The sequence below is a fragment of the Protopterus annectens genome, chromosome 10.part0 (assembly GCF_019279795.1).
Source record: "Protopterus annectens isolate FY-2018-M chromosome 10.part0, PAN1.0, whole genome shotgun sequence".
NCBI classification, from domain to species: domain Eukaryota; kingdom Metazoa; phylum Chordata; order Ceratodontiformes; family Protopteridae; genus Protopterus; species Protopterus annectens.
The window spans coordinates 630,834,280-630,851,444 of NC_056744.1; the positions used below are offsets into that span (position 1 = coordinate 630,834,280).

The following is a 17,165-nucleotide window of genomic DNA, read 5'->3' on the forward strand; positions in this document are numbered from 1 at the left end:
CCGACTTGTCTGTTCTGACTCTGCCTCTCCAGGCTTCGGCTGGGATGAGCTCTGCTCCTACCTCTGGTTTGGAGCCCACTTTGCCAGTGCTGGGGATATCAATGGTTTCTTCAGATCAGTCTGTTCCCTCACATCGGAGCAGGGGTGCTTTCGATGCCATGAGGAGAGTGAAGTCTCCTAGGACATCCTTGACCTCAGGTCTTTCTTCCTCTTCCCCTAAAGCACCCGTCTGCTTCTGTCTCACACATCCTGACCAGGCGTAGAGACCCATTGAGTGTCCATTGCTCTTCCAAGACGTCACCAGAAGCCTGCACTGATGAGGTTCCCAGGAAAAGATTGTTTAAGAGGAAATATCTAGACTCCCCGCAGGAGTCTCTAACATCAGTTACTAACTTAGATGAGTCAGAAGGGTCTCCCTCTGAAGATCTCATTCACTGAGATACTTGAAATCCTTAGGCAGAGGGGTGACTGGCAGTCCAAAAGCCCTGTTGAGGATGTCAGTTCTCTTGAAGGCTTTCAGGCCTCAGCCCTCCACCTCTTGGGTGTCTCCGTCCTTCGATTACCTAATGCATCTGGTCTCATGAAGGGCGTGAGAGTCTCTGGATACTATGGAGCCTGTTCCTAGGAGGCCTAATAAGTTCATTTTTGCCCTTCTTGACAAATCGTTCTTAACAGAAGGTGTTCCTGTTGATGCCATGGTGGTGGCGGCAGCCACCAAAAAGGAAAAATGTGAGACTTCCTAGTCTGTCCATCCTCCTAACGTTGACTCCAGCATCATGGATAGATATGGGAAGTGCATGTTTAGTTCATTGACTTTTGCTCTTCTTTCGCTCAACTATTTAACCCATTTTACCAGGTTACGAAAAGCTAGGAGATGCTTTTCATGGTATATTAGCTGCAGGAGCTACCGACAAAATTGCCGCCCAGCTGGCTACCCTCAATTCTGTAGTAAAATGCGCATCATTTCATATGCACCTGATGGAACGAGTAGGGCAGCGGGTACAGGTGTTGCTCTAAGGAGACGCTCCTGGATGCACTTGTGTTACTTCATGGAAGTCATCCTTCGTGAATACTCCCTTTGATGGCTCGTCCCTTTTTGGGCCTAAAGTGAAGGAAACCTTAACTAGGTGTGAACAGGACGGAAAGACCGTCTGCCATCAGGGTCTATTTTTCCAGCCCCTACCCGACCCTACCCTAAGGGTCAAAGGGGAGGAAAAATAAGCTTCTGAAAAGCCTAAGGAGCTTTTCAGGACACACATGGTGAACCCCCCTCCAGAGGCAGAGGAGGGGGCAATAATGGAGGACATTGCCCTTGCAGCAGAGGGGGTCTGCAACACCAGGGCAACAGAATACTTCTCTGGAAAGCCCTATCAGCACTCCTGAGAGGAGGCCCAACTGTCTTGCTCTGGAGTAAGTTGGAGGCCATTTACCTTTGCACCCAGCTGTCTTTTGTTATTTTGAGCCAGGCGTCTGAATACAAAGTATCATTTCCAGAGGATACTTCATCCCATTCGCCACATCCCTTCCACCCATAAGAAAAATCCCAGATGTTCACCTAGTTACAGGGAACAGGCAACAATAGAGGTCTAAACTTTGCTGAGAAAGTCATCCAACCAGTCCCAGCAGATCAGACAGGATCTGAAACTTACTTAAGATTTTTTTTTGGTTCCAAAGAAGACTGGGTACTGAAGACCCATATTGGACCTCAGCAGACTGAACCAATACATAAAGAAGTTCCGGATGGTCATGCTTCTGTCTATACTTCCCTTCTGAGGGAGAAACAATTGGATGTACTCTATGGATCTCAAGGATGCATACTACCGCATAAAAATGTCCAGGCCATGCAGGGATCATCTGTGCTTTTGGCTGGGAGCCAATTATTACCAGTTTCAAGCCCTGCCCTTTGGTGTCACTACAGCTCGCAGAGTGTTGAAATGCATGGCAGTGGTCACGGCTCACCTGAGGCATCTAGGATTACAGGTGTTTTCATACCTAGATGATTGGCTCCTTACCGCCACCACCAGGCATAAACTCATTCAAGCCAGGGAGTCCACTCTGTCACTCTGCAATCAGCTGGGCATTACAATCAACTCAGAAAAATCTGTCTTGTAGCCATCACAGCATATTATCTGGGCAAAGCTGGACACCACTAAGGCTTCCAATAGAAAGAGTCTGTCCTTTGTTAGTATGTCAGTGTTCTGATCTCCAAAGATAGAGCATCAGAAGTTCTGAAATTAGGCACGTTGGCAGCAGCGATTCTAGCCGTACCACCATTAGCTTTTATGCACATGTGGATACTACAATGGCTGTTCACTCAATGGTCTTACTAGGAGCTTCCCATGTCTCACACACTGATTACAAATTCCTGCAAAAAGTATCTTCAATGGTGGTTGACCTCGCTTCATGTCACGATAGGATGCCTATTTCAGCGGCCACAGTGACCACAGATGCTTCCCAGATAGGGTGGGGGGCATTTTCAGGGAATGACAGCCCAAGGCACATGGACCGATAGAGGCACATCTGCATATCAATGTACTGGAGATGACAGTGGTACTTTTGGCGTTGCAGTACTTTCTGGATTCCCTTCCTCTGGGTACGATTGTAATTCAGATGGACAACATGTCTGTCTGGTATTTGAACAAACAAGGAGGAACCAGGTCCTACCCCCTTTGTCGCGAGGCTCTTGAGTATGGCAGTGGGCTATTTCCACCCATTGCTTTCTTTTGGCAACGCACATCCCGGGGAAATCCAACGTGATAGCAGACAAGCTGAGCAGGGCAATCTTGTTGCCCCACGAGTGGTCCCACAAGCAAGAAGTAGCGGACAGGTTTTTCTGCTTTGCCAGTCACATGAACATGAAATGCAGAAGCTACTTTGCCCTGATTTCCCCTCCAGGAGAAGCCCCAAGGGATGCACTTGTACACGATTGGCCTCTGGGTCTCCTCTATGCATTTGCACCAATCCTGTTGATATCCACAGTTCTACAGAAAGCAAAAACCCTTGGAAGGACCATCATTCTTATAGCTCCTCATTGGCCTCATCAGATTTGGTTCCCCTTCCTTCAATTTCATCTTTTGGAGGACCCTTGGATTCTGGACCCAGTTCCAGACCTTCTGACGCACTCGTTAGGGGAACTTCATCCCTCTCTGCAGTCACTGAAGCTAACAGCTTGGCTGCTCCAATTGCCATCATAGCCAGGTACTATAACCTTTCTAATGAGATGAAACAAATCCTCTTATCCTTTCATAAATCTTCTACTAGGAAGCTATATCTTGGCAAATGGAAAACATTTTCAATATGGGCCTCTTAAGAAAAATATTGATCCTTACAAAGCCCTTATGGCCTCCATTTTAGATTTCTTGATGGTGATTTTTTAACAAAGGAGCTGCAGCAGCAACAGTTTCTCGCTGCTATTTCTAATTTTTCATCTTGGATTCGAAGGACTGAATATTGTCTCACAAGTTATCCAAAGCATTTCTCAAAGGGACCTTTCATATTAGTCCACCTGTGAAATCTCTCTATTCTCCATGGAATCTAAATTTTGTGCTTTCCTGAATAATTCTTCCACCATTTGAACCAGCTTCCTCTTGTGAACTCAAATTTTTGTCATGGAAAACAATCTTTTTAGTAGCTATTACTTCTGCCCGCAGTGTGTCAGATCTTCAGGCTTTATCCATCAGGCCTCCTTTATTTAATATTCCATGCTGACAATCTCACTTAGAACAAACCCCTCATTCTTGCCCAAAGTTTGCACTGAAACCAATCTCAACCAAATTATTGATTTGCCAGTCTTCCCCAATCATTCACGCAATTTAGAGTGCATGCTGCACAAACTTGGTGTTCACAGGCAGCTCAGATTTTATTTGGACAGAACAAAAGATTTCAGAAAATCAGACTAGCTTTTTGTATTTTCAGACTCCAGTAAGGGTTAGATCAGTGGCTAAAACAACTGTCTAAATGGTTATCTGATTGTATCACCTTTGCTTATTCAGCTGCTAGTATGCCTTGCAGCATAAAATTAAAGCTCACTCAACTAGAGCAGTTTCTACATCTGCTTTTTCTGCCAAGACTTCCCATTGATAACATTTGCGCAGCAGCCACTTGGTGAAAACCTCATACCTTTATCACTCATTACAAAGTTGACAGGGCCTCCTTTTGGCTCCACGGTCCTGAGAAATATTCTCCCGTGAGCCACCAGAGATTGATGGTGCTTGGGACGCTACCCATCAGTAAAGAATGAACAGTGAGATAGAACAACTTCACATAAAGACGTTTTGTACTTGCCATAATGTTCCATGTAAGTTGTTCATCTCACCTTCATTCTTGCGTCCCTCCCTCCAACTCCCTCCTGGGCTGTTAGATGACTGAGATGCTGGATCCATCCTGGTTGCTCAATACTTCTATACTCTTTATTAGGAGTGAAAGATTGTCATATGGTTTTATTATATGCAGCAAACAAGATCTGAGGTAACTAGGTGCATCATGGGATAGGGACTTGGCCTTGAGCTATTTGAAGACCTCGAGCTTTGCAATTGGCCGACTTGGAGCAGAGGAATCCTCTCTGAACCCATTAGTAAAGAATGAAGGAGAGATTAACAACTCACATGGAACGTTATGGTAAGTACATAACTTTTTTACCAAGAAAGCATAATAGACTCTACAAAAAATAAAGTAGACTAAATTGCTCGTTCTACAATCTGCATAAAATTAAAATCAATGTTGAAATGCAGAGAGGGATGTCTAAAAGAATTCCCTACTTAAATGTTTCTACAAGCATTGCATTTCCTACATCTGTGTCCCCCCAGCTCTATCTGAGCAAGGCCCTTTCTTCCTATTCGAATTATAACATGGATGTCTTAACGATAGATTGTTCTTAAAGGAGAAGGAAGGAGTCTCACCTACTATATCTGTAAGTTCATCTATGGTGTTAATATTCCAATTGGTCTTCACAATGTCACATACTCTACTGATGTCACTTGAATATGGAAGAGTGAATCTGACAGTCCTGTGTTGTCCCCCGTTGGTGCTCACCTATGTTTATATCAGTTTCAACGGTTTCCCCATAATACGGTCTACACCTATTATGTCTTTCTTCCCAGGCTTCTTTAATATATTTATCAGTCTCAGCAGCCTTATATCCCCCTACTGAGCAATTCTTGCTAAGATCTAGCAAAGCCCTTTCCAAACAGGTATCATTAAAAAGCCTCATTATTCTGAAAACCTGTCCTTTAAGGACAATCTTGTTAAAAAGTATGCCCTTAAAAGACGGGTTTTCAGAACGAGGCTGTTTAGTGATGAGAAAGCCTGGGAGGAAAGACATAATAAATTGGTAAAACCAATTGTATGCTAAAGGGACAGGATGTTAAAGATTATAGGGACATTCGTAATGCTAGAGAGACCAGCGCTTTAGCACATGTTCTAAAAGAAGGCTCAAATCATACCTTTCTCATTTAAACCATTTCTAAAGGACAGACCATTGAAACATTGGGGTAATAGTGCTGATGTTTTAGTTCTTTTATATGCTATGATACTATGCCTTTAAGAAACTTTATTAATTTATATGATGTCATTAATTAGATTTAAATAATGCTGTGTTACTTGAATATTAGATGTCTGAAGTGGTTAGTTAAACCGTGAAAGCACTAACTTTTTATTTTACCTGCCGTGAGTGACCGAGGCTGTTTCTTTTGTTTAGTTATATTCTGTTGCCTTTATTGGTCACAGTTCTAGGTCCGAGTTTTTCTTTGCTGTTTATAGTAGATCAGGGACTTGCTGAAGCTGAGTGAGTAACTTCTTTAACTTATTTGCTAATTTTATTTACCAAACTGAAATATTCTGTCTGTACCATCGTAAGGCTTGAAACCTGGGTACTGTGAAAGTAAGAGCAATAGTCCAAGTTACCTCTACCAGAGGACAAAAGCGCCCATGAAACTTCTTGGAACAGTACAGTAGCTATATTTTATTCCACAGTTGTAGAATTTGAGTTTACAATTAAAGACGTTACTGGAATATGAAGTGGAATGGTATAGGAGTACAGAAAAGATTCAAGTCTGACTAACCTTTGATATTCGCAAATGGCAAAGAACACAAGTTACAAAAGTTATAACCCTATAATGTAGTACTTGTGTATCCTCCCCTTTAATTAGCATGTCAGCTTTCTGAATGACTATACCCAAGTTTTTAGTTGCAGGTATGTGAACCTCTGGTACAGAATTTAAGACATGTCAAACTCAAATGATCTGTCCAGTGTATTTAGCTTAAACTAGACACCAGCATATAACACACTCCATTTAAAATTTTGTATATAATGCCTAAACCGTGTTAATAGCAATTAAAAGCATTTTTTGACTTAGGTTTGTAAATTAGTTTAACAAATTATGTACAAGGCTATATGAGCTTAGTCTTTCGTGCTAAGAATGAGATTACCTGCCATTTAACTCTTACTATTGAAAAAATCAACAAGGATGTATCTTCAAAACCCGGTTATTTATTCCATCAAATGGAAATATTCAGCCATCCTAGCATTGTCATATTTTAAAAATGATCAACTGTCTACCATCCTATCCTCACATGCATACATAAGTGAAGCCATGTGTTAGCTGAGGAGTCACGTTTGCTACCTTGTCTTCACAGTCCGTCTTATCCTTCACCTCTGCATGGCATTTCATTGTTTCCATTTTCTAATAGTTTTTCACAAGTGTCCTCACAATGAACACTTGCTTTCTCATTTTCTGTAGTTTCTTTGCTTATCGCACCCCAACAGAAACAAGGTACTTGATTATCCTCGTGTCCAAGATTATTTTATGATATCTTCATGTACAAGATCCCTGCAATCTCTTATTTTGGGATTTGAGCAAAAAATGTTCCCATGTCCCCAAGGCTGCTTCTATTCCTTACTGCAAAGTTTAGATGCTAAAGACTTAATCTATGCGTTGTGCAGAAGTATTTATGCAGACACTTAAAATCCTAAATTAGCCATGTACCAAGGCAACTGATAAACCCAAGACCACATAGTCTGTCTCCATGTCCAGTTCCTGTCACTCCTGCAGCATCATGCGTTTCCACCTCATGCTCCTTCAGTACCTTATGACTTACTATTCAGATTGTGAGAAATGCTTTTCCACTTCTGCAGTCATGAAAGCACCCTTTTGAGGAGCATATCTAAACAAATCCGTTATTTCTGCTGTCTGTCTATGGTCATTATCCTTCAAATTCCAAGCAGAGTATGTCTGTTACTTGAGCAAAATTTGCAGCCATATGCCCTCATTTACTTGAGCACCAAAGTTGCTCCCAAGTGGCCACCATCTTCTTAGACCATGATCACTTTGAAAATTATTAGGGCAAGCTTGATTAAGAAAATACACTACCTTTTTCCTGTAGCAGTTCATGCTGCAAAGAAAAGAAAAATGGAGATTTTTATGGCTCAGAAGCAAATGGTGAATTCTGTATCTTTCAGTTCATTCATGGAGACTAGCTGGGGAGGGGGACACCCTAATAAGAGCCTACTATCAGGGCTGTCACCTACACAGTCATGAAGTGTGTGTCCTTGCTGATGCTTTGTTCTTCCATTCAGCTGCTATGGGAAGGCATTCTCATTCCTATGACCCCTCCCCCCCACTAAGAACAGAACCATCCATGTTTCTGGAAGGACCCTAATCCTCCCCAGGACAGGAGCTTACCCCGTGCTATTCCTTGCAGCTAGCTATCTCTCACTGAGCATCACCTCTGAGGGTGTTTCTGAGGGCATTTCTGTTATGGTTCTATGTCTCCTAACTAGTAACTGACATGAAGACCCACAGCACTGTGGGGGACCTCCTATTCCCCCACCTCGGATGTATATGTACACCCACTGTTATATCGTTAAGGCTGCCATCATTGGCTTAGAAGTAGCAAGCCGACATCCTCCTAATAATGGCACTTGCTTTCAGTTTAGCCAGCATGAAACCATCCCTTTCTTCACCAAAATGGGTGAGATTTGAGTCGCTCCTTTTCTTTCCACATGACATGGCTTTTCCAACTCCTAGCCTGATTTCAGTTATCTGGTCACAGTCCAGCTTCATCCCTTTGTGTCATTAATACTAAGTAGTGCAGACACTTTCTCCATGTTTACCCGTAATGGCTGTGATGGTGTTTTCAGTTCACCAAGACAGATTACCAACCGAAGCAGGTTTTAAATTGGACATTTTTCTGAACTTTTATGCCTTTGGGTTTAGTTTCTTTCTCTGGTATTGAAACTGAAAGTTACCTTTGTATTCATCTCGTCTCCAGTTTTGCTAGCCATTCTGATGAAATGACAGAGTTCAGGTTTGAAACTTGCAGAATATTGGAAGAAATAATTACTGCAAATTTTTCATAAGAAACTGAGGAAAAAAGATGAAAGTTGACTAGTAAAATACAGTTCAAAAGTCTTTCTATCAAAGAAATCAATACAATTTTGAAGATGACCAACAAATCAGGAGATTTGAGAGTTTGCATACTCGTACCTTTTTAGCTTTGCCACCATTTTGGAATTCCCCTTCATTAGGCATGTGTTCCCCTTTTAAAAGCACACTGGAATACTGATCTAGTTAAATGACTTGCTCATACTTTGAATGCACAAATGGAGACTGAGAATCCATCCATGCTCAAAGGGTAATGCTGATAATCTGCTATGACCTTACTGTCATAGCTACTAAACAGTAGAAAATTGCTCCAGAAGTGCTCTTCTGAGCAGAAAAGTAACTACGTTTCACAGCAGATGCTGGTAATGTATCATCTTGTAAATTATCTAAGTATTGATGCTGTAACGTGTGTTGAGTGAAATTCCTTGTTTGTTGGCAGGTATATGTAGTCCAGAGGAAGATGATCCTGGTTTAGTTGAAAGATGTGATGTCCATAAACAGAGAACGCGGTCTGTAAATATCTATTCATTTATGCCAGTTACTGTACAGCATTATGTAAGGCTAAACATCATGTGGGGAGAAATAGATTAAGTGGAAATGAAATTTTATGTCTATATTAATGTTATGTTAGGACAAGCATGCAGTTATTTTAGGCATTTAATGAATATAGCAATTTTAATTTAGATTAACTATGGTGGGGATCTTGTTGTAATGTTTTTATAGGCCTGTTAGGGAATTTACTGATGTAGAGGCAGATTATTTGCCATAACAAGTTTTATAATTTAGAGCAGTTCTTATGGAAGTGGATGTGTTGCGGCTGATCATCTTAGAGTTAAGAATTTTGTCACGTGTAGGATGAAGTATATGTATAACAAAAGTAGTTTTATCTTTGCTCATAAGATGTGGACCTGTTTTAAATGCCCTAGTCTATGCACACAAGTGTCTGAGTCTATGTACTATCAATCAATCAAATAGAAAATTTTGTTTTTTTCAGGAACTTACTTTTTACTTTTCCCACTTTAAGGTGATGTTAACCAAGAATCTGGATGTGCAACAGGGATTAGTCAATGGAGCCCGAGGTGTTGTGGTGGGTTTTGAACCAGGACCCAAAGGTAATTCCTGTTATAATTCCTTGTGGTGGTTGTGTATCTGAGATTCTGCCATGTTTATAACAAGTGTATGCAAAAATGTAGTAATCCTTTTATAGGGGAAAACTCCGTAATGAGTTCCAAGGCTGGATTATCTTTTGCAGCTGTCAGAATTTGAAAACTTTTGAAGTTTTCATGTTCATTGATTAACTTCCATGGTTATGCAAGCTATGAAGCAGTGCATCAACTACATAAATGATCTCATCCCTATGTATTTTTTCAGTCACAGTTGAGATATTAGTCTATGCTGTCATTAGTGAAAGCTCCTACATTTGCATGCCTTTTTATTTTGGTCAGCAGAGGTTTCCTTTCTTCATGCTGGCAGTTAGCCATGGAATGGCAGAAAGAGGTTCATGGAAATTGATCCACTTAGCAATTTGGTGTCAGTGTTTCAGTATCTTAGACTTCAATTGGACAGGCTCAGGGCCCAAGCTGTCTGTATGGTCTGTGTCTGGGTCCAGAGGGGGATTCCTGTCATTAGCGGGGACTTGGGCCTATCTCATTACCTTTTTGATGGGGTGCTTGTGGAGGTTGAAGATGGGTACCCACTTGGCTCTTATCATGAAGGGTGCATCCTAGGGTATTTGTGATATTGCCCCCAACTCCATTTGATTTGAATGAGGTGGCCATATTTTTGGAGTGCTTAGACCTGAAGCTTCATTTGCTAGGATCTCCTCATCAGCCCGTCAGTCCTGGTTGAGGTGAAATTGGTCTTAGCCTGCACAGGAGTTCATACCCTAGGTGTAAAAGTTCTCTTGCTTAGTTGTCTCTTGGATGGAGCGGGATACATAAATGCTAGTTCATCTTTAGGACCATGGCCAGATTATTGCTCCAGGCTCAGTGTAGGCCTTTCCTAATCGGGTACTGTTTTTTACTTGCTGGTCCTTATCTACCAGTTGCCTTGTGCAAGCTCCACCATGATGGAGTTTCTGGAGATGGTTGAGGGTGAGGCACCTCATACTTGATTCTTTTGAGTTGTAAGATTGTGAGATCTTTATCTTTGAAGTGAATGATGCTAGGGGGTGTTTCTTCTCCTGCCTGTTTTTATGATAGCACTAATCTGGTAGAAAGTCCTACACTGTTATCTTTATTGCACCTTCCTCTACCCTGTGAGGGTGACTGGGTGCCCCTATCACTTCTCCCCAGAAGGCAGTCTTTGAGGAGGTAATTTTTGAAACTGGAAGGTATCCTTGCACTGCTGGTACTGTACCCTGATTTTATCACCCTGTGTCACTGTAGACATCCCCAGGCTGACCTTTTCTTTCATCTTGGGGGGCTGGGGGGCTGGTGAAGGGATGGTATACAAAAGGTTTTCCCTTCTGCCATCAGTCTGGAGCTTTTGGCACTCAGATGTGCTCTGCACTTGTCCAGATTTTGGAGTTTGCTTGTTCTTGCCTTCTCTTGGGGTGTGGGTGAGTAGCTGTTCAGCATTCTGTCTCTGCTGGTCATTATGGGGCTGCATTTTGACTACTGCCACTTGAATACAGTGGGCACTTGGACAGAGTAGCAGGCAGTGCAGTATTCCTATACGTGTAGAGCTGGATATCACTTGCTGGGGGGTTATAGCTTGATTCTACCTAAGGGAAGACTGGGCTTTTTGGGCAAAAAATAAAATTCTTGAAGTTGGTCTTTCTGGTTAGGTAAAACTACTTTCATATTGGTGAGGGGGGCTTCTTAGCATTTTCTGTTTCCACTGTCTAGTGTTTGTCTGCAAGTGCTTTTAATATAGGTTTCAGTGCCCTCATCTTTTCTATTCCTTTCCTCAGGTCAGGCACCCTCCCATGTGCCTGGGTCATGTCTGGTTCCTGGGTAAAGGAGGGGCTCTCCTCATTCTTTCTGGACAGCCTACTTTAAGGGGAGTTAGTGGAGTTCTGCTTTGGAAATCCCCCTGCCTCTACCATCTAGGTGCCTTTATCAATGGTAAGTAGCCTGAGCCTTTTTTACCCAGTAGTCATTGATGAGTGCTCATTCCAAGTGGAAGGTATTAACCTTCTTGTCAGATTCTTTGCTAAGGTGTGGTCCCTTACCTTGCATTTGTGACCATTTTGGATCATGGGCAGGGCTCTCTTGGTTCTGAGACTTTAAGAAGTGGTGGCTTCATTGTCTAGGATGGACTCCCTGGTGCATCCTGTGGTAGGCAGCCTCTTTAGGATGGTATTCCCATCAGGTTTTGGGGCGGGGGGGGTGCTATTTATCTGGGAAGCTAGCGGGTTCTCTCATTTGGACAAGATAGACTCCTCTACACTTGCCTAAGTGAAGATGATTTGGACTTCTGAGAAGATGTGCAGCTCTGAGTTTGCCAGAACACACCAGTCTTCCGGATAGTCAGAGGATCAGTGGTGTCTGGATCCTGTCCCCTCATTTCTGCAGTTGAGAGATCCCCGTGCACTTGTAGACATTCACCTTAACATTCACTGTTGCACTACTGAGTCTTGGGATTCTTGCTTGCAGAAGCATGACGAGAAAAACAAACGGATAAGTTAATCCACCAGGTAAACATAACACTGAATAAAAATGACATAAAACGCTACAAAGCTTTTAAGACTAGCTTTTTTGTGAATGAATAAATAAGTCACTATTCAAATTTTTTTAAATCAATGCAGTCCTAAATCTTTAAAGCATAATAAATAAAATTAACCAACTTGTGAACACTGCTTTGCGGTACTCCTTTTAGCTGCTGGCATTTTCTTGTGTAGAAGCATGACAGCTAGCCCACCTTTCAGAATTCTTCACTCTTTCCCCTCTTCTTGACCTGTCAAATTGCTTCCTACACAGACATCAAAATAGTGGTGGCATAATAAGACTGGTCATCTTCAATATCTGTTGCAATAGTTTGAAGAACAATATAAGCTTTAAGTTGCATAGGTTCATAGGTTGGTACTAGGCTATCGGCCCTAGGGCCTACACAAGTCTAACCATAACAGTTTCCTGACTATTTCTTCCCACACCATTTACTTCCCTAGACCCCTGTCTAGCAGGGTGACTGACGTGATCCCTGGGGTGAATTTCCTTTCTCCTATCCAGTCATCAAGGTTCCTTTTGAAGAGGGCCAAAGAGCTGCTCTGCTTGACATGTATGGCAGTCTATTCCAGAGTCTGGGGAGTCTCTGGGTCAGGAACCTATCCCTCCAGCATGTTTTGTTTATTGTGATGACAAGGTTTAGATCCCTGGAGCGTGTGGCTCTGAGAGATTGGGATTTCTAGCATGTCCAACAGATCTGGGTTTGACATGGCTTTGTATGTTAAGCAGAGATCGCCTCAGAGTAGACGATATGCGACGGAGTATAGCTGGAGTTTAAGGCGGTCAGCATAGGGCATCTGCTTTAGGCCTGTGATTCTTTTAGTGAGGTATTTCTGCGGCCTTTCCAGTTGTTGCAGATGTCTTGAGAGGTACATACCAAATGGGGCATTGTATTCTATAATGGATCTAATGAGGGATGAGTAAAGTGGGACAATGACCTCCTTTTTTTCTGGATGAAAAGCCCTTAGTTATGAGGTGTGCCACATAGGATTTCCTGACTTGTGGCGATGTGGTTATCGAAGGTGAGACCACTGTCCACCTGTGTCCCTAAGTCTCTCTCTTATCACACTTTTGGGGTTTAGTGTACTGCCACCTATGTGGTAATTCACAGGTACATGTTTTTTTCCCAAAGGAGATAACTATACATTTCTCCAAGCCATCTTCCAGATTTCAGGTGAAGTTCCCCATTGAAGAAAAAATATTTTCTGTTGCAAAATTTTATTTACAGTCAGTTGTAAATGCCTGTTTTTAAAGCTGTTATTGTATTCTGTGCAGGAAATCGATACCCTACAAAAACTTCCATGGAACAGTCTCTTGTTTCAGTGTGCAATGTGCACAATTGGCCCTACTCTGCTCAGTTTATCTAAAGGATCTTAAAGCACAGGATAGAATCTTTACTCGCCACTTTTAGAGAAGTTCTTCTGAAGTCCCAATCTGGCATGTCATCTGCTTACTTCCTTTGCGGTTCCACATAAAAGCAGATAATCTAATTGCCCAAGGGGGAAAAAAATGGGGCTGGATGATTCATTCGAATCAGATGCCCCTCCAAGGCATGAAGGCACAGGTGTCAGAGGCACTTTTGCTGCCCCTGTGCCAGGCATCTGTTATGATGAAGTACCCTTCTGGAGGTCACTGATGTTGGTCCAGACCATGTCCTTATCAGTTAAATCTGTTTGGCTGTTGGTCAGTCCTGAGGCATCTCCAAAGACCTCTGACTATATTTATTTTTATGTATTTTATGTTTGATAACCGGGAAAGTCCGACTGGACACGGGTCCATTTTCAGCAGAGGCCTGGGGAGAAAAGCTCCACATATAAAACAAGAACAGTAGTACATTCCCATACAATCATATTGGAACATATTTAACATTTTTACATGGGTGAAGTAAAACAACCTTCTGAATAACATTGTTTGGAAAAATAAGTAATTTAAAAACCTTGTTTAAGAATGAAGTAGTTAATAGAAAAGTGGTGAAGGTTCTGCAGAATCATAGCAGTACTGAAAGGAAATACTAAATACTAATACTGAAAGATGCCAGTGTTGTCATCTGGGTAGACTGCACCCCCATGTTTGTGCATAAGGTGATCAGACTAAGGTCTCTGACATCTGCCCTTAAACTGAGACCTCAAAGGCCATTACCACTTCTATCATAGGCAAGAAACGCCCACATCTCCAGCTAACTTACCTCAGCTTGCCCCACTGGCTCCATTACAGGATGTCTTCAGATTGGCTCTGGGCTTTCTAAAATCCTGACATTGAAGCTCCTGAGGGACTTAGATGAGAGGGAAGAGTGGGCATATATTAACCAAATGGCTCCCCTTTCTGACCTACAGTCAAACACTGAGGGCACCTTGTCCATTGCTTCTCCTCCAGAGGATATATTTGTGAATACCTTTTACAGAATGAAGGAGACTGTTAAATGGAAGGTAAGATAATTTTCATAGGCGCATGAAATTTCTGCACCTGTCTAAACACAAACCTTTTGCCATTATTCCAGTCATGGAAGTCTTGGATGATACATTTAATAGTGCATTCAGGCGGCTTGATTCTCAAATTCCTATCCCTAGGAAGCCCAATAGTTTCAGGCCTGTGGCTCTCCCAAGTATCTGTATAAGAATCTTGTAACTTATCCAGCAGTGGTGCCCTTGGATTCCAGCAAGGCATCTAATTTGGCTGCATCCAGCAAGTCTATTTAAATGACAGCACAGAAACCTTAAATGGTTTGGTAGGAAAAAATGCCACCTACCATGATTATTGGCCTTGTACTGCCAGTGTCGCATGCAAAGGTTTCTGGAGTCCCTTCTTAGCCAGCCGAGAGAAGACAGCTTGGGTAGAGGATAGGGGCCTAAGGAGGAAGCTGCTTGACTTGTAAAACCACAATTGTCAGGTTGGGCTCTACAGAATGTTGGTATGATGCAGTGGATGAATCATGCAGGTCAGTTGATGTTTGGACCAAGTAGTTGGGTGGCATGCCTAGCTGAGGACAGAATTCTACCCGGGCATATAAAAGCAGACCTTGATGATGCCATGGACAAGGCATTTCTACCCCCTGAAAATCAGGAGGGAAGGAAACTGGAGGAAAAGTGGGAAACCATGCAATCTGATGCTCACTTCATTCCATGTGTATAAAACATGCTGGAAACTATCCAGGAAAGCTGTCCCTTCTCTAACAAGAACACAGGCAGGTCATATAATGGCTAGAAGGGCCACTACAGCAAAAAAATGGCAAACCTGACTGGAAGAGCATGGGGACCCACAGGACTAAAACACTCGAAAGAAGTAGCTATGACTTAGTAAAGCTATTCCTCCTCCCCCAAACACATCAGTCCACCTGCCATCCCCCTTTCCTCTTTAAATATAGAAGACAAAGTTATGACACCATTTGGGCTTCATGCCACCCATCCAACTACAGGTATTGTCTGTTTTGTATGATCATCAGATGTTAATGATACACGAGTGGTGCCTAGTTGCTGACTGGTAGTCTTAACATTTTTGATGGCTCTAGTGTTCACTGTCTTCTAAACCAAGAGTACTTTTCCTGTCAATCTGACAAGTTGTTGTTTGCTTGAAATACAGCAAGGCATTTAGTTAAAAATAACATTTTAGTCTTTGTATGAGTTGTTTGAAGCCAGTGCCTTAAACACCACATGCTGAGTTTTTACACTGGTGTGTTAACATTGAAATCTTAACCATCTGAAATAGTTGACTTCATTTGGTCTTCAACCTGTGCGTTATGGATCCATATCAGATCCGACATGGCCGCGTACCCAGTATCTGATCCAAGCTCATCCCTTACCCATAATGTTCCCCTGTCTCCTTCCTCCCCCCAGATCTCATTTGTTGCTAGTAAAGCAGGCATTGTGGTCTGAGAGCTAGGCTAAGTCTGTGGGTTTTGTGAGTAGATTTTTGGTGGTTTTTGCTGTCTCTCAACATTTCTCTTTTTTTTTCTTTCTACCTCCTCGTGCAGTTGTCTGTTAAAGAAAGTTTTCTTTTCTCCCCTTTATCCTTCTTAGCATAAGTGTGTGTGTGTGGGCCTGTTTGGCCATGGCTGAATCCCCAAAAGCAGGTTTCAGAAAGGGCACAGAGTGTGGCCATAAGCTCTCCCCATCTGATGGCCACACTCTGTGCATGGTGTGCCTGGGGGCTGCTCACCTGCAAACCTTCTGTCCCATCTGTGCTGGGTTTAATCCCAGAGCACTGAAGGACAGGATGGATAAGCTTATCCTCAAGGAACTACTTCTTCCCTCCTCTGGGACTGTAGCCCCTATGCCCGCTCATCAGGAGGAGCCACTGCTGATTCTTCCTGTTCCCCGACCTCAGACTCAAAACTCCCACCAATAGGTCCGAGGAAGGGGAGAAGTCCAAGAAAGACAGGCTGAGGAAGTGGTCCCCTGACTGCTCAGCTCCGGCCAGCCTGCCACCTAAAGTTAGAGCAGAAGCTAGGCCTGGATTCCCCCAGCTCCATTCCCCCAGGTTCTTTCCAGAGCTGGAGGAACCCCAGATCATGTCATCTGTCAGGGCTTCCCCCACTGACATACCAGACTGGTGTCTGTGGCCTCATCCTCTTGCTCCACCCAGAGCCTCAGCGAAGCAAAGATGGATAAGATGATGCGGAGGTTTAACTGCAGCCAAATTCAGATGGGGGTTTTGCCTGCTCCTCCTGCCTCTGGAGGGGGGAACTCGCAGCCTTTTTTTTTTCATGCCAATCACTCCTTCGATCCAGCCTGCAGTTTCAGAGCCCTTGGATCTGAGGACCATCGGGGTCGAGGGGTCGGTGCCGATGGTACCTTGTACCTCGGCACCAGCCATTGCATTGAGCATTTCAGATCCGACTGGCTCAGATCCGAGCTCTTGGAGCCATAGTCTGTCTGATCTGAGTGGTTGCTGTCTGCTCAGTGTGTCTGAGCACAGTGTTCCTTCTGTATCTTGCCTCCTGGAGTCTCAGCTCGGACTCCCCTGTCAGGTTAGAGGGTTATGGCTCCAGCTTGTCTGTTCCCCTTCAGCCTTTGTAGTCTCAAGGGTTCTCTGTACCATCGAGACCAACTCCGTTCTGACTCCTTCTCCTTTTGGTACGGTCCCAACCATCTTATCCTCTCAGGGACAGCCTCTGCCTGTT

At 43.1% G+C, this 17,165-nt stretch overlaps 1 protein-coding gene across 1 annotated transcript in view; it reads left to right on the plus strand.

Moving 5' to 3' along the window:
* The window catches only part of PIF1 (PIF1 5'-to-3' DNA helicase), a 457,383-nt gene that overhangs the window by 417,856 nt on the left and 22,362 nt on the right, over nucleotides 1-17,165 (plus strand). Inside the window, exon 10 of the mRNA XM_044086793.1 lies at nucleotides 9,406-9,493. Coding sequence (XP_043942728.1) covers nucleotides 9,406-9,493 — 88 coding nt within the window. The remainder of the gene's footprint in view (nucleotides 1-9,405; nucleotides 9,494-17,165) is intronic.